General features: G+C 47.6%; 1 protein-coding gene across 10 annotated transcripts in view; it reads left to right on the forward strand.

The window, feature by feature from the left end:
- Nucleotides 1–24,764, forward strand: part of SCUBE1 (signal peptide, CUB domain and EGF like domain containing 1) — a 207,979-nt gene that overhangs the window by 46,878 nt on the left and 136,337 nt on the right. For all 10 annotated transcript variants that reach the window (XM_074271909.1, XM_074271911.1, XM_074271913.1 and 7 more), the window contains exon 4: nt 16,220–16,354. In XM_074271909.1, coding sequence (XP_074128010.1) covers nt 16,220–16,354 — 135 coding nt within the window. The remainder of the gene's footprint in view (nt 1–16,219; nt 16,355–24,764) is intronic.

Consider the following 24,764-nt stretch of genomic DNA (forward strand, 5'->3'; position numbering starts at 1 on the left):
CGCCTCAGATAAATAAAGGCAGTGACTAGAGGAAGCAGAGAGAGACGAGCCTGAGGGGAGGGGGAAAGCCTTCCAGAAGCGTCTGAGATCAGTCACACAGAGCTGGGAAAACCCGCGGTTCTGCTCCCCCGCCACCCCGCGCAGTGCTGGGAGAAACCAAGGGAGGAGCGACACATGAGATGGATTGTTCAGGATGGAGAATGGCGTGGATGGCTTGTGGCCTGTGTCACTAAGGCCTCAGTCCTCGCCCTGAAGCTGCAGAGAAGGTCCTCGAGAGGGGAGACTCGTGCATTTTTGGGCTTATATTCCAGGACTTACCTAGGACAGGGCTCTACATATGGGAAGGTAATCATTAATTAATAATAATTTTATCAATTAAAATAAAATTAATAATCAACCATTAATTAACTAATTAATACATAAGTTAATTATTTATATAACTATATAGATATTTAAGTATTTACAAAGCATTTTCCTCACAATTGCCCTGTCAGGTGGCTCGGACAAGCACCATGACCCCGTCCCCATTTTCTGTGCAAAAAAGTGGAGACTGAGAGAAAGGAAGTGCCTTGTGGCTTCCAGTGGCTCCTGGGCAGTTCCCGAATGGCATCTCACGTCCTCGCTGGCTCCTCCGAGCCTGAGATTCATCCCGACGTAACCGAAATTGCTTGTTTGTTTTTCCCATCAATCCATCCTTGTCAGCTGCCTGGACGCCGCTGCGGGATGAATCGCTTCTTCTCTCCAGGATCTGGGGCAGAAGCGAGGAGGGCAGGGGCGGGGGCTCCTCCCGCCGGGCCGGCTTATCCCGGTGGAGTCTGGAAGTGGGAGCACAACCGCTGTGCGGCTTCGCCGACGGAGCCGTGGACCCCCTCCCAGAAGGGTCAGGCCAAGCGCTGAAAAACAAGAGGCGCGGTCGGGCTGGCGTCCCCTTAGTCTTCTCTGTGGTTTCCCGCGGAGGCCGCCGCCCCCATCCCAAGTGCTGAGAAGTGGACGGGACGTCGGCGACGCGTTAGCCCGGTCCAGGCTACGCCGCCATCCTGGCGAAGGGCTCGTGACCCGGGCCTTGAAGACATGCAATGATGGAAACCTCCCGGCTCCCTCTCCCTGTGGGAGCGGGGACACTTTGACACAGCTATTCCTCCTATCAGGTTGAGATGTGCTTCTCTGTAACTTCCACGCCCTCTCCTTGTTCTGTCCTCTGGGACCGAGCAGAACAGCTCATTCCCCCTGGAAGAGAGTGCCCATTAAAGACTCCAGGCCGCCTTCCCTGTCCCTCTCCAGCCCCTCCCCACTTAAATCTGCCTCTTCTCCACGGGCAGGCTTTGTGTTCTTGCGTTGGAACAATCTTTGCTTTGTAAACCACAGAGTTTCAAAGTAGCTGTGATCATGATTATCATTAATAATATTAAATAGCTTTCAAGAAAGCCATGGGAATGCTTGTGGGAAGTGATAGCTGGGAGAAAAATCTAAGGCAGCAGCTCTTAAAAAAATTCTCCCTCTCACGGCCTTGTCTTTGACCCGCTCAGAGTGCATGGGAAAGTTAAGGCCTGAACACGGGAAAATCTGGGCTCTCGGGGGCTGCACCTGTGACTTGACACGACCTGGAGCCTGAAAGGGCTGGATGGGGAAGGGCCGGCTCAGACCCACGTTTCTGATGCCATTTTCATAGAAACCAAGAAGAACTCTAGACCGGGAAGCGACTGCTCATTCTCTTGTGGGATGTCTGGGAAAGAGAACGGTTCTCTTGGGAAGACGCAGGAAAGCACGATCACGTGGCCTCTGAGGTTCAGCTCCAGAGATGCCCTGAGGGTGTGGGCTCTGGAAAGGCTCTGCCAGGGGCCCGAGCTCTGGGGGGTCCAGCCCACCAGCAAGGCTTTGGGTAGGAAGACCAGGACAGACAGTCAGGAAAGAATCAGCCGAGCTAAGGTGGAAGAGACCGCCTCACCAAGTCAGCTTCAGGGGCCCGAAACAGCGGCCATCAGCTAAAGGAGAAAGGCCGGGGCTCTCGTTGAGGGAAGGAAGCAGTGTCTGTAGAAGGGCCTGAGCCTTGTAATCCAGAGCTCCCTCCATTCCTCCCCTGGGCTGAACGGATTTCCTGGGTCCCCCAAACAAGACCAGGACAGAAAACCTGAGCGCTGGCTCTGGGGGATGCCAGAACTGGCTCTCCTCAGGGGCACCTGGAGGTCTCTCGGGAGCACCTACGGGACTCATCCCCATCCCGGCCTAGCCCATCTGGAGGGTCAGGGAGCCCTGGAGGAGCCCCCAAGGCCCGTGCCTGGGGTGGAGGCTGGGCCACATGCCGGCCCTCGCAGACAATCCCCTGAGCATTTTGGGCCTGGCCAAACCTCCCGAGAGCTTTGCCAAGTGCATAGTCCCCGAAGCCTTAAAGCTCGTGTGTATTTTACAAGAGATTGGGCCCATATGTTTCTCGTTTATTTACACTTAACTCATCAGATGCAATTTTGCCAGAGCTGTTTGATGTCCAAGAAGCTTTTCTCCCTAAGCCGCTCCTTGGCAGAGGAGGAACAACCTTGCTCTTTGCCAAGCAGTAGAAGGGCCAGGAGGCCAGCCAGCAGAGCTGGCGAAGCCGATGGGGTCCCGAGCTGAGGGTCGGCTTTCCCGGAGAAGTCCCAGAGCGGCCGCCCTTCCTCCAGCACCCATCGAGCGCGTCTGCTGGGCGGGCACAGGAACGCTACCGCGAGCGGTCTGGCCTCTCCTCATCCCCGGCTCGGGCTCTCCACCCATCGCCCTTCTGGCGAGCTCTTCGCAGGAACGGGCCCATCTGCCTCCGTCCCCTCATGGACCAGCCAGTGACGGCAGGTGATAGATAACGTCTCACGTGTACTGCCATGTGGTTTACAAAGGCTGCGGCAGTTTCTGAAACACTTTATAGTTTCCAAAACATTTTACAATTTATAGTCCAGTATTAAAGCATTTTGTGTTTTACAAAGTGCTTTACAGATGATAAAGTGTTGGGCTTACAAAGTGACTAAACACTCCCACCAAAGCTTTCACATCTCACCAAGTATTTTACACGTTACCGAGTGCTTTTGTTTACAAAGAGCTTTTACATCCATTCTTTCCTTGGATCCTCACATCAAACTAGCAAATCAGGAATTATTTATCCTCCTTACGCTGGTGGGGACCTCCCGAGGTCATGTAACTTTTGTGAGTCTAAGACTTTGGTATGCTGGCTGACCTATGACATCCCTTCTGGGCTATGAGAACCATCCTGGGATCTGGAAATAATTCCCCAAATCATCAATAGTCCAACTCCCTCATTTCAGAGAGGAGGGTCTGTGAAGGAAAGATTTCCCGAAGCTCGTTCTCGGGCGCCCACGGGTTCCCCACATGCTACTGTCGCCCATCTTTCTTTCCAGAGATCCCGGCCCTCACTGTCTGTGCTCGTGCAGAGCCTTGTGGGTGTCCTGGGGCTGGGGGCCCTAACAGTCCCGTTGGATTTTCCAATCCCAGGGTAGTAACCAGACCAGGTCCTAGGATGTACAAAGTGCGGCGCTGCCCTGGGTCATCAGGCTCCTGACACAAACAGGGTGGGGAAGGAATCAGCCCCAGCAGTCATGTGCAGGGGTCAGCAGCCAAGTCTGCTGTCAGGATTGTGGAGTGTCCAGCTCCTTGGCTCCCCTTCCCACCGCCTTTAGGCCTCTCGGCTGCGAGCTGGCTCCTTGCTCATCGGATTCTGGAATCAGAGAATCTTAGAGCCCTAGGAGGCTCGGTCCTTGCAACAGGAACAGCAAAACTCAGGCAGATGATGGGGCTTGTCCAGAGTGGGCTAGACGCTTCGTGATGGATCCTTCGCCCATGGCAGAAACCAGTGCTCCTCTGATCACAACGGTCAGAGCAGATTCCACTGGGGAGCTTCATGCTCACCAAAGTCACTCACCGCTACTGTGGAGGATGTCCTTGCAGATGGGAAGGTCTTGTAGGTCTTCTTGTTTTCAGATGGCATCACAGTGGTTGCAATAAATCTGGAACGCTGCGGAACCTCCTGAAAGAGAGCTGTAGTCCTCAGACCATTTGGCCTGGCCATCCACACAGGAAAAGCCAAGTGGATGAGGAAGCTTTACAGATTATGGCCAGGACTTAGGGAGTATAATCCAGTCCCTACATCCAGATGCAAAAATCAATTACAGTTTGAATCTAGAATCAAACAGAAAGAAGAAGGAGGCTGGACCACTTCCAAGGACTAATGCAGCTCCTCCCAAAGGGCCCAGCATTCCATCAATGGCATGATAGAGCAGTGATTCATGGAAAAAGTCCTGTGGTTTCTAGGGGAGTTTTCCTCAGGGGATGCAGGGCCATGGCTGTTGTGTTGACAGACAAGGGGCTTCCAAATAAACTCAAGTGAAGGATGTTTTCTGGAAAATGGATGAGGAAAAGGAAAGACCTTTCATGGCTGTGGCTGGGGGAGAACCCATCCCTAAACAGGGATCATGGGGACCATGGAAGACGAAATGGACATACTCAAGGACATAAAATGGAAATGCTTTTGTACAGAATTAGAAGAGGAACAATTAGAAGCGGGGAGAGTTTTTGTAGCAAATTTCTGCCGTCCAGGGCTCATAGGGAGTTGATGGGATTTTGTACTTCCAGGAACCATTCCTCAGTATATAAATGGTTAAGGGATAGGAAAGGAAAATTTCATTTTCATATGAAAGAAATGTATAAGAGCAAAAGCTGATGGGCCTGCCAAATGACAAGGCTGAGGGATAACCAGAGCCCAGCTCGGAGACATTTATGAGATCGGGAGAAATGGAGGCAGGGCGCCAGCAGCCGGGGTGGATTCCCTGTGGTCCACTTAGAAGAAGGCGTCCTGCAGGATGGCACTAGTCACATTCCAGGGGGCTCAAGGGCTTCTAGAAGCAGGGAATCTCGGCTCGAAGGGTCTCTGAGGTCCTTCTTGCAGTCTGTGTTTATCATCATCACGACATCCCCCAAGAAGCACCAGTCTGACCAATTATAACTTATTTCTTACTCAAGGACTGCCCGTGACTCCCTGTGGCCTCTAGGACCAGATCCAAACTCTTTCCTATCTGGCTCTAATCTCCCTTTCCGGGCTCTCCTTCACACGTTCCGTGCTCAGCCAAACTGGGCTCTGGGTTATTGCTTCTATGTGGCATTTCCCCCTGCCGCAGCCTCCTAGAATGCCCTCCCTTTTCTCGCATGGTCTGCGCGGTTCTGCCTCCTCCCCAAGACTGATGTCTTCCTATGGTCCTCCCCACAATCTCATTGATGATTCCTTGTGTTCTAGATTGATAGCGATAAATCTGTAGACTTGTCGTCTCCCCTAATAGAATGGGGTTCTACAAGGCCAAGGAGAGTGCCGTTTGACCTTAGTAACTCTCAGTAGTTACTTCCACAGTTCCTGGCATACAGTTGGCATTTAATAAATGAATGAATAGATTTTATTAAAGAAGGAACCGCGGGCCAAACTGTGGCACAAAACCGCACGGATGGTATGTGACGGGGATGGGATTCAAACCCATTTTGAGTTAATGTCCAGACCATAGTCCTCCCATCTAGGAGAACATATGCTTCCAGGGAAACTAAACTCTAAGCACTGTTGGGAGCTCATTGTTCCCCAGAAAGTCCATGGTGGGCCCCCACAGGCAGCCAATGATGTGTACCACTGACTTCATTTATTCTGTTTTGCTGTTTCTGGACCTCAGTTTTATCATCTGTAAAACAGGATAATAATAGCAACCCTACTGACCTCATGGGGCTAGTGTGAGGATTATATGGGATTATGGATGTAAAGGGCTTTTAAAGTGCAATAGAAATGCTGCTGATGCCTGCAACAATAATAGTAAACATCTCTGTTGTTCGATATGTTTCAGAGTGCATCTCCTTCTTTGATCATCACCACTATTACTGTATGTCGGATTAATCTAAAGTAGCTCTGGGAAGCATTTCTTTTTCTTTTTTTCCTTTTTCTTTTATTTTAAAAATATTTATTTATTTTTATTTTTAAAAATATTTAATTACAAGTATTTATCATCTTCTGAACAATAACAGAGGGGAAAAAACTCTTAATAAATATCTATACTGAAGAAAATAAAATTACCATGTAGACTAGGACAAAAATTGCATGTGTTCTGTATTTTAAGGTCTGAGAAGCATTGCTTAAGTGTCTATTATGTGTCAGGCACTACATCGGGTACTTAAGGCAAAAATGAAACATTCCCTGCTGTCTTACATTCTCTTGGGGGCAAAGATAGGCAAACCAGTAGGAAATATATACAAAGTGATAAGAAAGTAATTTTGAGGGGGAAGAACACAATAACTGGGAGGATATTCTGCATAAATTGGCAAAGAGATGACAAACTTATCTATATTTGCGGATTCCTTTGGTTTATTTAGAAAAGTGAAGAGAATAGGCAAAGAAATTCATTGAAAGAGGAAAAGAGGGGGAGGGAATAAGCATTTATTAGTTGCCTATGGTTTGCCAGGCACTATGTTTTACAGATTTATCTCATTTGATCTTCATGACAACCCTGGGAAGGAGGTATGAGTAGTACCCTCATTTTATAGTTCAGAGAGCTGAAGCAGAGGAAAAGGGCTCCACCATTCACCCCGTCTCGGCCAAGCTTCCAGCCACGAGCCTTTATTTCTCTGGGCCTGTCGGATCTGAGAGCACAGGGGTAACTTGCATATCAGAAGGAGGCACTGGAGGACTTCAGTGAGGGACACTGATCCTGATGCCCTCCTACATCTGGTGTGCTTATTGTTTTACAAAAAAATTAGGGAGATCCATCTACTGACCAGTCTTCTCTCCGGTTAATGTACTACTTATAGGATTCTTGGGCGATCTTCAGATTGCTTCCTTGGTCTAATTGAATGCATCAGCACTTGAAAGCTGCCTTTTTTGTTTATGGACAAAAAAGGTCCTGGGATCCGAAGGCCTTGAGCTGGAAGGGCCTTCAGAGATGGTTAATCCAGTTTTCTCATTTCCAAGATGAGATCTGCGTGTGATCTTGGGCAGATGACTCCCTTCTCTGAAGCCCAGTTGCCTTCTTACTAAAACAAATAGCCGCATTAGACCATCCCCGAGCTCCCTCCCAGCTCTCAAGCCCATGGTCCTAAGCCAATATCATAATCAAAATATGCCGAGATCTTTTCTGTCCACAGCCAAACTAGCTTACCCCAGAGCGAAGGAACTGATAACCCTCCCTCCCGCTGGAGAAGGGACACAGAAAGAGATGGTCCCACAATCCAAGGGGAAATCTTGGGGATTTGCTGTTTGGGAGCCTAAAAAATAATGTTTACAAGACTTTGCATTTGTTTCAAATTATTCATCTCGACTGGAAAGCGATGGGTCGAGTTGTTCCGTGCTAATGTAAACACCAACACTTGGAAGGCCGGCCGCTGGTTCCGCAAGAGACCGATGCTGTGGGGGTGTGATGTGTATTGATTTCCTTTTTATTTCTACTTAAATCCATTTTAAACTTCAGGGGAGATGAGTTAGAAATCAATGTCTGGAGTGAATTTCACAGAAAAGGTTGTTGGAGAATGGCTTAGGCCCTAGTTCCACAGCAGTGACACATTAAGAGCCTACTGTGCGCGGAGTTCTGTGCTTTGCATTGCAGGAGGCAGAGAAGATCCAGCTCTTGCCTTTATCCAGATCCTTTCGAATGCTCGCCGTCCCCCCTCCTCCACCTGGTGGAGTTTCTCCCTACTAGGCTCAACTTAATGCTTTGCACATGTTTTTGGTATGATTTCATCATTGTAACAAATTCCATTCCCGGGATCTGAACTCCCTCCACCAATACAGATCAACAGCGTTTCTGAAAGCAGCCGAACGTCTCCGGCCGCTGAGAGGTGAAGGACCGGCCTAGAATGCTGATGGCAGGGCTTGACGCCAGGGCTTCCCGAGTCCAGGACGGGCTTCCACCTTGCAGGGGTTTAATTGGCGTGTGGTGAAAGGGGCTCAAGGGCTCTGTCTTTGGTCATCCAGGTGAAGGCCATCTGTCCCTCCTTAAATTTCCCCCTAGCACTGCCTGGATCTCTCCTTGTCCCTGCACCATTCTACCCCTCGGCTCCCTCCTCGTAAGCTCATGGAGAATAAATAGGGTATCCAGTCAACGAGCATTAGGTGCCTACTATGTGTCACGGAGCGGGGCAGTATGGGAGTAAAAGGAGCTCACGTTCTTAAAGGTTTTGCTGTTTGGTTGTTCAGTCATGTCCGACTCTTCGTGACCCCATTCGGGGTTTTCTTGGCAAAGATACTAGAGCAGCTTGCCAGTTCCTTTTCCAGTGCGCTCCCTGACTCGCTCTCTATCCACTGTACCACCCAGCTACTTTTCACTGCACCGTGAAAGACTAAAGTTGAAACTCTGGCTAATTCAACAACTCAGCTCATCAATCAATTAATAATGTTTCGTTGGGGCTTTCTTTGGGGTTTTCATGACTTCATTTTGGGTTTCCTTGGAAAAAATACTGGAATAGCTTGCTAACTCCTTATCCAGCGTGCCCCCATTTTACAGATTAGAAACTGAGGAAAATACGAGTTAAGGGACCTCTCCAGGTCTCTGAGTTCATCTTTGATCTCGGGCCGTCTTCATTTCGAGCCCAGTGCTCCGTCCATTGCATCGCCTGGCTGCCTCAATGATTTCTCTTCTCCATGATGAAACTGGATATTTTGCTCAACAAATTCAGTTTGTCCGTCATTTAGCGGTGTTCAGAGTGGCCGGTCTCAATCCTAATAGCCAGGCCAGAGGGACGATGATTGTGGGCGCCTCCGCTCCACCAGGGAGAGCCTGGGCTCTGGCTGCCGCCCCCGCTTTAGCATAACGGCTCTCAGGGGACCAGGAGTAAAGAATGAGTTGGAAGAGACTTTAGTCTAGATCCGAACCCTCCCAATGCATGAATCCTTTCCAAAAGTATTTTGAAAACGGATATCCAGCCACCGGGGCTGGAATTGGTATCTACAAATGCCAAATGTCCGGATTGGCACGGTAATGGCCTCGATGGCCCCCTGGCCTTCAAACCCGCGGCACAATTTCCCAACTCTCTTCCCTGGACCTGCTCCCCACATAGACTCTCCTCCAAGGTGTAGGGGGTCCCTGAGCTAAGGAGCAGGGGACCTCGGAGTAGACCTGAGAAGAAGGGGGCCTAGCGTGGGAAGAATGATACCCAAGGGGCGAGGGCGACTCGGGGTTTGGGGGAAGGCGCAGTTTGGGCTCCCTAACAGCTGCTCTTCCCAAGTCCCGGCGCTCTCCGACCTGCCGTCCACGGCCTTCCCTCAGCCCTCGTCCTCATGGCCATCTCTGACCTCGCCCTTGATTTCCTCCTCTCTGTGTTTGGGGCGGCACTTTCTCCTGGATCTCCTCCTCCCCATCCAAGCTCATCTTCTCAGCCTCCAGTGAGGTCACGCTCACTGACCAGGTACTGGCTTACTTGGGGATCTCCTCGACTCCTTTGGAGCCCGTTACAGCTCTATGCTGATGGTTCTCAAATAGATTTCCGCAGTCTCATCTCAGTCCTAATCTAATTCAGATTGACATCTTAAATTCAACATCCAAAACTGGACTCGCTAACTTTTCCCCCCAAGTCCCGGATAAAATCCTGCCGGGTCCGGAAAGCCTTCCCTCCGCTGCTTATCTCCAATTTATCCTGGCTGCAGGTGCTTTGTCCACAGTGGTTTGTAAGTTGTCTCCCCATTCGATTGTGAGCTGCTTGAGAAAAGAGACTTTTTAGGGGCAGTGAAGTGACACAAATCTAGCAGTGCTGGAGAACTCAGGTCCTGCTGACTTCAGCAGCAGAGATTATTTGCCTTCCTCCGCCTCCCCAGGACTTCAGTGTCTGGCACACAGGAGGCGATTAATAAATGCTTATTTGTTGCCTGACTGATTTCAGTAATCAGTCGTTGGCCATAGCTCTGCCTTCTGAGATGTGGGAGCCACCGTGTCTCAGGCAGAGAATGGGCAGCACTTTGGGTCCCTCTTTGGGTCAGAACCTGTGGACCAATGGGCCTCTTGTTGTAAAGAGATAAAAAGCTCAGGGTTACAAAGGAAATGAGCAGCTAGGAGCTCGCCATCCATGGAAGGGAGCTGCCCCCTGAGCAGTAGGGGTTTGGGGCAGATCCTGCCTCGGAATGGGTCACCTAGTGGACTTGGTCCTGCCCTTGCCCCTCCCAGGAGCCTCGGGGTTTGGTTCTAACTTCCTTTAATCCACAGCGTTCTGAGCCGAGGAGGGAATGGAAGCTCTGGCACCCAGGCCCACCTCTGCTACTCACCGGCCCTCTGTGAAACACCCCTGGGACATCCGTCCTGGTGACCTGGGGACCCGACGCCCGGCAGATACTTTTCTGGGGCCTGGTCGGGTTGGAAGTAGATCTCCCAGTCTGGGCTGGCTCCTGCCACATTTGTAATCCCTGCTGGGTCCCAGGGGTGAAGTATATACTTAGGTTAAAAAGAACTTCATAAAATGTTTAATGGCATGGAGGAGGGGGGCAGTAGCAGGGAGTGCTTTGTGGTCGGGCCGCCTGTTCGAATGACAGCCCAGACAGGGAACACTGGGACTTAAGTAGCCCTCCTTTCATTAAATGGCATTAAACAAACGGCCAGCCAGAGAAAGGGGGCGGGGCAGCGAGGAGGGGGCTCTAATTGAAACATGATGTGTTCTCGGAGACCAGGGATCCATCAAGATTCTTTGCACCAATAATGCCCTTTGTGTCTGCTGCTGCCTCTGCGTTCCCAGCTCAGAACTGTGTCTGTGGAGGCACAGGGGAGCCTGTTTTTCCCCCAAACCTGAGCCCTTCATGTGTGGAAACCATGGGGCGGCAACCTAAAGACGGAGCCAGCACGAGGGACACTTTCCCGGAGTCCTGGGGCCTTGTTGTTGGACCTCAAGACTCAGAAAGGTCTAGTCCCAGGTCCTCATTTCACAAACCAGGAAACCGAGTCCCTGGGGGCACAAGGGACTTGCCACATGATGGCAATCATGTATTTTATAGGATAATAGGATTTAAACCAAAAATCTGGGTTAGAAATCGTCAAATTCCCCCTGACCATTTTATAAAGGGAAGCTCAGGGGAGACCTCAGTAGCCCAAGGCCCCTTGGTGGTAATAATGACAAAAATTTGTTGTAAAGTTGTTAAAACCTACAGCCACTTTAAAGAAAACAGCAGATCTATTAGCCAAGGAGCACAAAAGGATATCCTGAGTGTCAAGGGGAAGTAGGGCAACATCACTGAAACACCCTCAGCCCTGTCTTGTTGCTATTGTCGAGCGCTTACAAAGCCTTGAATTCTGGTATATACATGGAATATTCATTCGGGGATGGCAAATGCAGGTGCCCCGAAGTCTCAGTGCAGTTGTAAACTTTAATGTAAAACTTTTGGAACTTTGGGGACATCCTGAACATAAACTGGACCAAACTCTAGTCAGGATGCTAAAATAGCTGATGTCTATTTGAAAAACTATTTCACAAAGGGCTCCAACAAAACAGCACCAAGAACAATTCATGTAAAAGATGATATTTTTCAGGAAGATGATTTAAACTCGTTATCATACTACCTAGCCCTGATCCATTAAAAATTCAAAGAATATGGTTTTTAACAGCCATGTTGCCATCTAAAGTATTCCTAATCTCCAAATAACATGAAACATTTCCAAGGAGACCGGGACATAACAATAACCAGGCGGGGGATAGGCAGTCCATATCACTGCTGCCCTTCCTTCTGTGTTTCTTAAGTTATCTTGCCCACAAAAGAAGCAATCACCGCCCAATTCTCTTATTGAATTAAAAAAGTCATCATTTTATCCACTTGTGCATCTGTGTTCAAATCATGAAATTTAAAATATAATTGTGGAGTAGTGATTTAGCCCAGGATCATTTCTATGTGAAATCCATCAAAAATAAAGACGAGAATAATAATAATAACAGATGATGAAACAAGAATTAAAAATAACATGAAAATTTCAAATAATTCTGAAGGAGAGATGGTCATACTTGGACTTGAATTCTAAAAGGTGGCTTTAATTGGATCCCATGAATCAAACTAGCAAATGAGCAGGAAAAAAATAATATTAAAATAATCATTTAAAAGCTGGTATCTGCAATAGCCACTATGAATGAGCATATCGCCCATAGTATTTGACAGAAAATGAATCAGCACACTGCAGCACATGTGGAAGCTGCTTTCATAATCAGAACAATAAAAGAAGTGGAATTATCACAGAACGCCTCTAAGTCTCCCATGGAACAAGTGACTTGAGAGATCCATTGAAGATCTGTAGAGGACAGGAAAATAACATCAGTACCTAGCTGGGACACACAACAGAAAACACAAATGCTCAATTAAAGGCAACAAGAATCATGAAAAGATATTAAAAATTCAAATTTCCCTTTATCAGCAAGTAAAAATCAAAGTTAAATAGTCAAGAGGTTGAAGCAGCACAAATAACCAAGTAAATAATTCAACACCAGTCCAAAACTTTACAAGTCTTTAGGAAGTAATGAAAACAGCAAGAAGAAAGGCAGAACTTGTAAAGAAGCAGGATGTAGGAAATTTCTGGTTATCGATATGCTAGGAAGAAAGCCAATAATGTAAAAATTAAAATTGGATCACAAAAGACACAAAAAGCTTACACACCATTAAAATAATGAGAGAAAGAACAGGTATACTAAGGGAAGCAACTGAAACTCTAGCCTTTTTGTAATACTGGAAGGGAGGACGGGGAAAATTATATCTAATACCAAAGGACAAAGCGAGTACCCTAAACCCCATACGTGATTAACACGTGCATGAATTGCAAAAATGGATTGTGGCAGATTTGGGAAGTAAGCTAACCTAAAATCCATACAATATTAACAAAAAATAATGTCATTGCTCCAAGGTAGAGGTAGAAAGATGAACAATTCCATGACAAAAAGAAGCAAAGGGACTGAAAGGCTATGTGATAAATAGATCAAAAATCTTTGGAATAAGCAGACATCACTCCACAGCAAAGACTGATAACCAGACGCTGGATTTGTCAAATGCCATTGAATGTTTCTAACTCCTGGATGGAACCTAGAAAATGCCGAAGGCCCAAGAATGGAGTCCAAAGGGCTTCCCAGATGATGTGTACATGAACGTGGCAACCCAATATCCCAAAAAAATCAAGGAACCCATATTTGAGTTGGGCAGATTTCTTTGGGAAAACAAGGGGTTCATGAGAGCAATTCAGTAACAGTTCACTGCTACCAGAAACTAAAGAGCTATCCTTATGGAGCCAGCATTAAGTGATCAAAGGAGATTATCCAATCAACAGGAGAAGTTTAGTACCTACCAAATATTTAACAGGACAGGACCCTTACCTAATAATGATCAAGAACTATCTTGGAGAACACTGTCTTAAAAGTGGACCATCATCCATCGCAGTCAGAGTTATGGCCCACAATCACCTAGACATAACATCGATCCAGAAAACTTAAGAACAATGGTTTTAATAGATGTCAGTAGCCCATTATCCCCAAGCTACATGGAAGGAAAAGCTTTTAAGGACTTTCAAAGATCTGTTTGGGGACCAAAATCATGTGGTAATGAGATGAAGAGCACATTATCCCTGGTGTCCTGTCTGTTTTATAACTGGTGGTGAACTGAGGATACTTTTTCTGAGTCTAAAGAAGATGCACTTACATCCTAATTATTTTGTATTCAACTACAAAAAGCACTTATTTTATACTTTGTGCAAAAGTTCCAAAGAACATTAATCATATAAAAACAACAGGAGAAAAGCCATTTTTCCAGACATTTCTATATATTCATGAGAAAGATGGTGATGGTGGTGATAATGATGATGATAATGGCCATGATTACGGTCTCCATGATAACAGTAATACAATACAGTATGGTATTAGGACAGTTGGGTAGCACAGTGGATAGAGCCTCAGGCCTGGAGTTAAGAAGACTTATCTTTCTGAATTTCAATCCAGCCCCAAATACTTCCTAGCTGTATGGTCCTGGGCAAGTCACTTGATCCTGTTTATCTCAGTTTCCTCATCTGTAAAATGAGTTGGAGAAGAAAATGGCAAACAGTGCAATCTCTGCCAAGAAAACCCCACATAGGGTCATGAAGAATCAGAAAGGACTGAACCATAACATAATGTGGTAGAGAAAGAGTTAGCCTTCAAATCAGGAAGACCTGAACTAAAATTCCTCCTCCTAACACATATTGTCTATATAACCCTGGAAAAACGACCATACAATTTCCCACATAATTCTCCAAGGACACAAACCGTGAACCAGTTTGTGATCTACACAGGTTACAGGAGTCTCCTCCCTAGAGGTATCCAAAGCTGAGGAAATCATAGGTCCATCTAGAGTTAAAAAACAAAAACAAAAACAAAAGGAGAAATTTCTTTAGTAATTTAAGGTTTCACCCATGCTGTATATCCATCATTTCTTTTGAGCCTCACAGTGATCCTGTAATTACAGAATTTACTACCTCAATTTTACAGATGAGGCGACTGAGGCAGAAGGTGAAATTACATAGCTGGTCAGGGCCCCAGGTGCTCCTGCCTTCTGCACTATAATTACATCAGAAAGTTTGCCACTTGGCTCAGCACAGTGCTGAGCACGGAGCCAGGAAGACCTGATTTAAATTCTCAGCTCATATCCTTGCAAGCTCTGCTTTCCTGGTGAGTCCCTTAATTTCTAGATCTCCTGATAGGAGGAACAAGTCTCACTCTTCCTCCCTCCCAGAGCGGGTGTGAGGAAAGTGCTTTGCAAACCTGTGGGAGCAGACCTGTCTCCTGGCTGTCCCCCATTCCAAACACAGTCTTTTCATGTTAACGGGAGGTAGAATGGGTAGCACACGACTTGGACAGAGCCCAAAGTCTTGACTTCTAACCCACGTGGCTCGGCTGCTTCATAGCCCTTCAACCGAGGGGTAACTGACTGTCTCCGTTTCATTGCCCAAGGAATGGGACGGTAACACGTGCTCTGCTTCCATTGCCAGGCTGCTCGAAGGATGGAGCCCCAGGCTCCACCGCTCGCCTCTTGGACTTCTCTTTACCTGGGATTTCGTCGCCAGGGGGAAGTTTCGAGGCGGAACCTGCCTCCACTTGTGTACATTGGCAATGAGCCTGGGATGGATGTCTTAGAGAGTAGCTTGGGACTTGCCCAGGACAGACAGACTGTCACGCTGGCCCCTCCGCTCAATGTACGACAGTGCTTCCCACCTCTGTCTCAGACTCTTCCTCTCCTCTTCTCTCTCTTTCTCTCTCCTTCCCTCTTGCTTTCTCTGTCTCCCTCTGTCTCCTCTCCCTAACAGTCTCTCTTAGTTGCTATTATAATTTTAACCAAATGCCACATGTGGGAGACTATCTCAGCGGAGACCTTTGTCACTTGTTTTCACACAAATTCCATCTCCCGTCTCTGACTTTTTCATCTCCCAGCTGTATGTACTGACCATCTCCCTCGCCTAGAATGTGGTCCCTCCCCGCCCCACTCTCAGAGAGTCCCTCTCTCCCCCGAGCATCATCTCCTGGATCAAGTCTTTCTGGGTCTCCCCAAGGGCCAGTGCTCCCCTTCTGAGACTGCTTTATATTTTATCTCTTTTTATACGTATGCAGTTATTCATTTTATATTTTTGCTACATATAGTTGTGGATGTACTTGTGGTCTCTCCCCGTAGTTTTTGCCGGGAGAGAACATCTCATTCTCTGTGCTTGTATTCCCGGTATCTAGCACAGTCCCTGGTACAAAGGAAGATTCCTTGGTGAGTGATGGATTAGCCTAATATAGAGCACGAGGAGACGGAAGACCTGGATTCTAAACTTGGTTCTGTCACTGACTAATTGGGTCAGTGGGCCAGTGATATAAGCTCTCTGGTCGCCAGTTCTGCCATTAGATCTTTCTGTAAAACAGGGATAATGAGCTATTGTTGAATCAATCATTCGTCACAATTAGAAGAGAACATAAAAGGTCTTAAAGTTATGGTTCCATGAGGTCCAGGTGCTGGAAGGCCTTGGGAAGTCTTTGTTCAGTGTAGATGCTTCTTCCACTGACAAAGACGAGAGATCCCGAGTTCAAATCCTGCGTGCGTGCTCTTGGGGCCTCTCCCCTCAGTTATAAGACAAAAGGGCTCCACTGAGTGACCTCTAGGCTCCCGATGGCTCTGAAGCCTATGGTTGTTGCTGTTTTCTGCGTAGCGTCCATGTGCCCGGGGTACCGAGGACTCACTCGCTCCTTCTTTTCTCTTTCTCGGGCTCAGACGTGGACGAGTGCCTGGATAATAACGGCGGGTGCCAGCAGATCTGTGTGAACACCATGGGCAGCTATGAGTGCCAGTGCCGGGAGGGCTTTTTCCTGAGTGATAACCAACACACCTGCATTCACCGCTCCAATGGTAAGTGCCTGGGGGGAAAGCCGCCTCCTGCGCCTGCTCGTTGCCTCTCTGGTCCTGGAGCTAAGCCTGTGACGTGGTGGATTTGCACTGACAGAAAGTGATCGGACGTTGACTTTCAGCCCTAGTCAGCCATCTCCGTGTTCTCCCCCGTCCCCTCTACCTGGGTTTCTTGGTGGTCAAAACTGTCTTTGGAGAAGTGTTGGTGGAGGAGCCTGGGGCCCCAGAGTGCACAGCTTCTACGGCATGCCATATTTCTCTAGCGCTCTGGGGGGATGTAGGGAGGGAGCCCAGTTCTCTCCTCCGCAAGCTCTACCGTTGGGGTTCTTAGTTGGGTTGCAACCCGGACCGGCCAAAGTCCTGTAGCGATGGCCCTTTGGCCCCAATGGGCACGAGAGTAGGGCAGGATGCTGTGTGAACGGGTGGAAGGCGACAGGTGCGATGGGAGTTGTGGAGGCAGCAACAATAAGATGTGGTGACTGATTGTCTCTGTGGGGTCAGGGGCGGTGAGCTTTCAAACCCAGGGTGGGAATCGGAATGACTCAACTGGTTTTCTTCATGATAACAGGGAAGCTTGAAGGAGGGCTGGCTTGGGGAAAAATACAATCGTGGGATGAAGATCACACCCTAAATATCCATGCCTTGTTGTCCTGTGATACTCACTTTGTCCAATTCAAAGAAAAAGAGAGAAGAGGGGCTTGATTGGTTTGAAAACAACATTTCCGGACATTCCTTGTTTCTTTGATCTCCTTGAATAGTTTCCCAGACACTTGGTGCTCCAGGAGGCAGGAGAGGAGTCGGCAGAACGAGTAGATAAATTCTTCACAGAAATATTGGAGTAGGAGGAGGGAGAAAATAATTAAGGGAAAATTAAAGATTTCTGGGAAACAATTTTAGTGCTCAGGGGCTGGAGGCCCATGACGATCAACTGACTGGTGACTGATTAAATTTGGGAGGCATGGCTAGGATGGTGGAATCTGGCTGAGGTAGGACGGGGAAAGTCAGAGGGAGGAGCAGGTCGAGGGGAAAGAGAATGATTTGGGCCGGGCTGACTTGGAGACGCCAGTGGGACGTCCAGATCACTTGGAGAGGCAGGGCCGCGGTGTCAGTGCTAGAGACATATGTTTGAGAGTCAGAGAGGGACAACGGCCATCGCGCCGAGATAGAATAAATTGGGAAGAGAGCAAGAAAAGAAATGAGCATGTATTCGATGCCTATGTGCCTGGAACTGGGTGAAAGTACTTGACAAAGACCTCTTGATCCTTACAACAACCCTGGGAGGTGGGCGCTATTGTGATCCCCATTTTATAGATGAGGAAACCGAGGGACACGGAGGCTGCCCTGGGCCACCCAGCCAAAAAGTGTCTGAGTCTAATTTTGAACTCACATCTTCCTGACCAAACTCAATGCTTTCTCCACTGTCCTACCCACCTGCCCCTGATGTGTGAATGCATGAAGGGCAAAGAGGGTCAAGGTTGGCATCCTGACCTGGGAGCTACTGAGGATGCACTCACAGCTCTCTGGGTAGGGACCCTAATCCCTTTGTCTTCCGGGCTTAGGAATTCTATCGCATCTCAGCATTGACTTTAGGACTCTGATTTTTCCCTCCATCCCCCCCCAAAAAAAACCAAACCTTCAGATCCATGGCCAGAGACATTCTGAGAGGTGAAGGGCACACTTCTTGTCCCAATTTTGGCCTGGGAAAATAACTTAGTTTCTCTGAATTTTCCTCATCTGCAAAATGGGGATCATGGTACTTGTAGCAGCCACCTCAAAGGGAGCTGAAGATTAAGTGAAATAATATCCATAAAATGTTTCGCAAGTGTTGAGATGCTCCAGGAAAGTCGGCTTGCCATTGTTATTAAAAATAGCGATTATTATTGTAAGAACGTCCAGTCCAATAGCCTCATTTCACCAATGAAATAAGCTAAGGGGGAAGGATCTGCCCATGATAACTACGCCAGAACATGTTAAATCTAGTTCTCCTCATCCTAAACCCAGTGTCCACACGCTCAAAGGGCCTCAATCGTCTTCTTTATTTAAGGGTGAGGGAAAAAATTGATCAACTTTATGAACGTGACAGAAATCACTCTATTAAAGCTGGTTCGAAGTTTGTGAGTGTTTGTTTAGAAAAGCTCTGAAAGGAAAAAGCTTTGTTTGAAATTTGGCTTCTGGAACCCCATATTGCGGCCCCCTTTTCCCCTTCTCTGACTGAATCCAGAGCTGAGAAACCCAATTCCCTGCCTGGGTGGAGACAGAGCTGAGCCATTCCTGGGAACGGTGCACTTAAAGGTCATTATCTCCAAGGCCTGCCAGTCATTTCTCTCCAGATAAATCGTTCCCATTCTGGGCCTGTTTGGTGGATGGTGGCAGGGGCCTTAATGGAAACCACTTGGCCGGGCTGCCAGTGCCATCCAGATTTCAACTTGCACGTTATAAAAGTCCTCGCGCTGTAGGGAAAGGCCCTGGCGCTGTCCTGGGGGAGCGCAGGGAAGGCCATTGCGATGTTCCAGACCCAGAACGGATTTTATAGGGCCAGAGCAGACCCACGGAGAAAAGACTAAGAGGGTTTTTATGGCGGCAGCCGAGGTGGGGGGGGGGGGAGAAGGCTGACGGATGCATGTAAGGCATCAGATTTGTGGGGTCAGGATCTGTTTTTTGGTGAGCCGAGCAGAAATGAGGAGTAAATAATCCATATGTCTGTCTGGGAAGGGTTCAGTCCCAGCTTGTGGCCTATGGGACCTGGGCAAGCTGACGTTGATAAAGCTCTCGGGTTTGCCGAACGTGTCTCTGAATCCTCCCAATAAAACCCTGAGGTGAGAAGTGCAAGGGTGGTCATCCTCACTTTACAGATGCCCAGAGAGTCAAAGAAGATAAGGACAGATTTAGGAGCCATGAAGTCCAAGCTAGTGATGGATGAGGAAGCTGAGAACCAGAGAGATGCAGTGACTTTCCCCTGCCACACAGGCAGGGCCCTGACGCCAAGCTCGGGGCCTTGTCCATCCACCAGTTTGAGGGTACCGCTCAGGCACACAGAGGGGCAGGACCCCCAGTCTGCAGGGCCCCACGTCATCTAATCAGTGTCTGGGACTTCCTGCCACCAAGGCTGAAATCCTCCCTCACCCTTTTCTTCCGCTAATCTATAGGTTAAAGCATCGTTGTCAAAACAAAACAGCATTATGACAGGGGATTGTGTGACAGCCATCTGTCCCTATTTTTACTATATTTTTTTATTATTATTACCACGTGGAGGATGGATAGAAGAAGGACGTTGGAAATCAAGAGCCGATGAGAAGGTGACTGCAGTAGTTTAGATCCCAGCTAAGGATCCCACAGGTCTCGTCACTGATTGTGGGGGTCACGAAATTATGAGTTATTAATGATAAATGTTGCTTTGTATCCTGTTTTGTACACCTGAATACTTGGGGTCATACAAAAGTTTCTTGGGAAAAGTAAGAAAAAGTAAGAAGTCCTGGTCTAGATGAGAAGGGGCCCTTGGAGCGATAGAGCTGGAGGCCCAGCTGGACTCAGGACAAGGAGGAGAACCGGCCTTTCTGTGATCCCTCTGCACGGGTCCGTGGGAATAAACTGCTCTCTTTCAAACATATCTAAGTTCTCAGAAACCAAGAGGTACCAAGGCAGCAGCCCCTGCCCTCGTTATTGGCCTTGTGGCCCAGAAGCTCAGTGCTAGGATTTGGAGAGGGAAACCCCAGAGAAGCAGATTTCAGTGGCTGCCCAAGGACAGGAAACCGTCCGGTCCTGCTCCTATCTCCATGCTCAGGGAACGCTCGTCAGAGGGTGGTGGAGAGAACGGGGGCGGGATGAGGCTTTCCCGGAGCCCCCCTCATGCCGTAGCATCTGAGTTTTAGAAATCACCAGCGCTTCTTGAAAGAGACCCTGTCCCTTTGTGATAGCGCCCCTCCTTCCCTCCCTGCTTCTCCCCCTACCCCCCACTCCAATCTGTTTTTGTGTCCAACGGCTTCGTATTTGTTCCACTTAGGTATGTCTTTGTAATCCCCCTTTTCACATGAACACTCCCTGAGAGGGGGGATTGTTTCATTTATTGTACTGGCCTCCCATAATGCCTCTGAACAGCGTCTGACCCCCAGGAGGTGGCTAGTAAAAGCTTGCTGATTGACTCAAGGATTGAGTTTTCCCCTCCTTTCCCTTCTCTGCCATTCACATTTCCAAATAGCATTTATTAACCACCTAAGGATGCACTATAAGTATCACCATGCTCAGTCTGGAGCAGAATACCAAGCAAACAGCAGTAGTTATAATGAATAACGTATTGGAAAACCACAAAGCCCTGAGTTCAGAACAAGGAAAAATCCTTTCTGTTAGGTGGGGCTTAGTAGAAGAGGTAGAAGGGTTGACCATTTCCTTCTCCAACCCATTTTACAGATGAGGAAACTGAGGCAGGCAGGGTGACCCAGCTAGCAGTTTCAGTCCAGGCCTAGGTCTCTGCTCATTGTGTCACTAGCCATCCCGGGAGGAGACAATTCAGGAGTGGAAGTTTTAGAATACAGTTGACTAATGACAGCTCCCTCATGGATCGTTACCCAGAAGACCTCAAGGGTTGACCAAGGACTGATCCTGCTGTTCATTTGTCACCCTGTCCCGATCAGAGAGGCTTGTTTGGTCCTGAAAAGGAGTCTTGATTGTGGTTCCAAACAAACCCTGAGAGCTGGTGGTTGGAACCTCCCTGGGGTCAGGCTGCTAATTGAATCCTTCTTGTCCCTCTTCTGACTAGATGGAGCAGAGGTGGGAGAGCGGGGTGTGGAGGGGAGCAGCCTTTGAAACATCTGAAAGCACTTACAGCTGTTCCTCTGGTGGGTGTCACTGAGCTGAAGAAATGGAGAAAAATCAATGGGTCTGGGCCCCTCACCAGAGCTGCTCTGCAAGGAGGGAACACAATGGACCGTCCCTTCTTTGCAAACAACAATTGGCCCCCGAGCTCTCCCTGAACCTCTCCAGGACTAGAGACTGTCAGAGGGGCCTCAGAACGGGGAATGTTAAGGTAGAAATGAAGCTTATAGATCAGATCTAATTCCCTCCTTATTTTACAAAGAAGGAAACGGATTCACAAAGCGTTAATGTTTGCCAAAGTCCATGGCAGGCCCGAGACTTGAACCCCAGTCCCGACTCATTCTACCTTTTCATTGCACACAATGACTTTGGAGAGTGAAAGCAGTTACTTCCCTTTACCACACATGCAGAGAATTTAAGCTGGTTTAAAAAAACAGCAAGACCTCGTTGTGCCTTGTGATTGATTGTCCCACTCCATTTGGATGGCTTCATTTCTCCTTTATAGTTTTGGCCCTGAGACAAATGCAGCTACTCCGCTTCTGAGCCCAGACCTCTCTGGCCCTGGCAAGTGATAAACAGCTCTTCAGGCAGCCTATAATTTCAAAAGAAGTGACCTTTGAGCCCCCGTGGCTAAACGTTCACAATATATACTAGACTAGTGGGACTAGTTTCTCTAAATCCTGAGGACAGAGTACTCCCAGCTTCCCCCTGGGCCCATACTGCCTCCTCATTAGCAGAAATAAAACAAAAGATGGACGGGGAGTTAGGACAAAAGGAAGGAGCCAAAGGGATGGATTTCTTGTCTTGTTTAAAGACTTGTGGTTTAAAAGGCAAAACCGTGGGATTTTCCCACTCTCGATGACAACTGCACAATCCCAGAGTTTCAGAACTGGAAAAACATCTTGTCCCAGTGCCTTTCTGAGCTCAAACACTTGCCGTGATGAAGAACTCGCTATCTTCCAAGGCAGCCCTCTGGATAGGGCTCGTTTGAGGTAGTTCTTTCTGCATAGAGTACAAATCTATTTCCTTTCAACGCTGACTAGTTCTTCTTGGGCCCAAGCAAAACAAGGGTGACCTCTGTTCCCTAGGCCATTCTTTCAGAGACGTGAGGATCACAATCACATTCCACTTCATCAATCTTCTCTCCTGTAGAATGATACCAGTGGGTACTTCCCTTCCCCTCAATCCTACTCACCTTCCTCCTGTATCCTCCAGTTTATTGATATTCTTCCTAAAAAGTGATACCCACACATAATACTTCAGACCTGACCTGACCAGGGAAGAAACCAGCAGCTCTGGTCTGGACTTTCCCAATCTACTTTGTATTTTTTCCCTTTTCCTGACTAGTCACATTATCGACTTCTATTGAACTTGCAGTTCATTCAGACCCCCAGATCTTTTCATTTGGACATGCTTTCTCACCATGACTTGGCCATTCTTCACTCGTACAATTGGATTTTGGAGTCAAAGTGTCCTGGTTACCCTTTGCGATCTCATCACGGAGGGGCCACGACTCTGGGTTCTTGAAGGCTTGGCCAGTGGTACATCTGACAAGACCTACCCTGCTGGAAAGGCTCACGGTGCAGACCCAGTGACAAACACATCTTTGTTTGAGTCCAAGCCCGGTATAATATTAGTGTCTGAAGGGCTCCCATTATGAAGACGGATGCAACGTGTTTTGCTTGGCCCCTGGAAAGAAGATCTGAGAAGGAAGGGGAGAAATTAAAGAGAGTCAAACTCGAGCCCAGTGAGTAGAAATAGTCCCAACAGAGGATGCCGTCCAGAAATGAAATCAGTTCAATGAGTTCTCCCTCACTTATAGAATTAAACAAAGGCTGGGTGACTTCCCACCTCTCAGGGAGGCTGATAAAGGGATTCTTCGTAGGGGAAAGTAGACTAGTTGACATTGAAAGTCTAACAGCTACGAGAATGTATGATTCTATCCACTTTGTATTCACATTTCTTGGAAATGTCAATATTTATGACATTAACAGACAAGAGCTTGCAGAGTAGAAGGGTCACTAGCACCAACAGCCTCGCAGAAGGCTTGTGAAGGGGTTAAAACCATACACAGAATGACTGAAAGAACCAGGAATTCCTAACTCTTCCTCACTAAAAGAATTAAACAAAGGCCGGGTGACTTCCCACCTCGCAGGGAGGCTGATAAATGGATTCTTCTGTAGGGGGAATTTGGACTAGTTGACATCTGAAATTTAATAGCTGTAAGAATCTAGGATTCCATCCACTTTGTATTCACATTTCTTGGAAATGTCAATACTTATGACATTAACAGACGAGCTTACCGAGTAGAAGGATCATTAGCGCCAACGGCCTCACAGAAGATTGTGAAGGGGTTAAAACCATACACAGAATGACTGAAAGAACCGGGAATTCTTAACCTAAAGATTAGAAAATGGGGTCAGGGGATGGGAGGGCTGTTCAGTGTCTGAAAGTTCTCTCACAGGGAAAAAAAGTAAAGACTTCTTAGAATTTCAGAACCTGAATGAATCTTTGAAACTACTTAGTCCAATTCCCTCGCTTTGTAGGAGAAATAAAAAGATGTCCAGGGAGTAATTCCAGCTGTCACTAAGCATCTGTTAAATGGCAGATACTGTGCTAAGGGCCAAGGATCCAAAGAAAGACAAAAGCAGTCCCTCGGTGAGACAACGCACAAACAATTATGTATAAAAGAGATAAATACAGGATAAATTGGAGATGGTCTCAGGGGGCGGTCCATGGCATTAAGATGGATGGAAAAGACTTCTTGTACAGGGTGGGCTTTTGGCAGAGGAAAATGCACAAAGTTGGGAGATGGAGTGTCGCCTGGCACCTCATGTTCTTCGTCAGGTACAGGCAATAGTGAATCCTCTTTCTTCCTTGAAACAGATTTCAAACAGAGCAAGAATTTTGATAAAAGAGAAACTGGCTGATCTCATAGTTATTGGGGGCTTTGCTTATCACATGGAGAATGCACTTGTTATATACACAGTCCGGTCCTTTTGTGGCTCTGAAAAGTACAGAACAATGGAAAAAATGAAATGGAGACGTATGGAGACAGACAAGTCTGGCCAACCAACTATATTCACCCAAAGCCCTCAATGAAATACAGAGTTGGGTCTATTTGAAAGGGGAAGCGATAGATCAATTTTAGTTATATTGAGGGGGAGATATAAGGGGAAGGGGCCAAAGGCCTCATAGCCCAGAAGGAGCTGGATAAAGTTAGCAAAGGCTGCTTCAGAGGAGACATGTCTTCATATTAACAATCATGTATTTAATAAAACAATCACTTATTTAATGTCCTCGTAAAAAAAAGCATCAGGAGGGTATAGCAAGATGAGCTCAAGCTTACATCCATGTGGGAGTTCCATCCCTTCCTGGCTTTGGGACTCTTGGGCAAGCTGCTCCCACTATGATAAACCTCATATCCTCATGGGAAAAATGGGGATAATGACATTTGAACAGAATTTGTCACAAGGCAGCCTGGGTTCAAGTTGCAGCTTTGGGGGACTCTGACTAAGCAAGGCATTTCACATCTCCGCATCTCAGGTGTAAAATGGGGTACTCCTTAAGAGATGGCTGTGAGCTGGGCACTCTGTATGCTTTA

The sequence above is a fragment of the Sminthopsis crassicaudata genome, chromosome 5 (genome assembly GCF_048593235.1).
Source record: "Sminthopsis crassicaudata isolate SCR6 chromosome 5, ASM4859323v1, whole genome shotgun sequence".
NCBI lineage: Eukaryota > Metazoa > Chordata > Mammalia > Dasyuromorphia > Dasyuridae > Sminthopsis > Sminthopsis crassicaudata.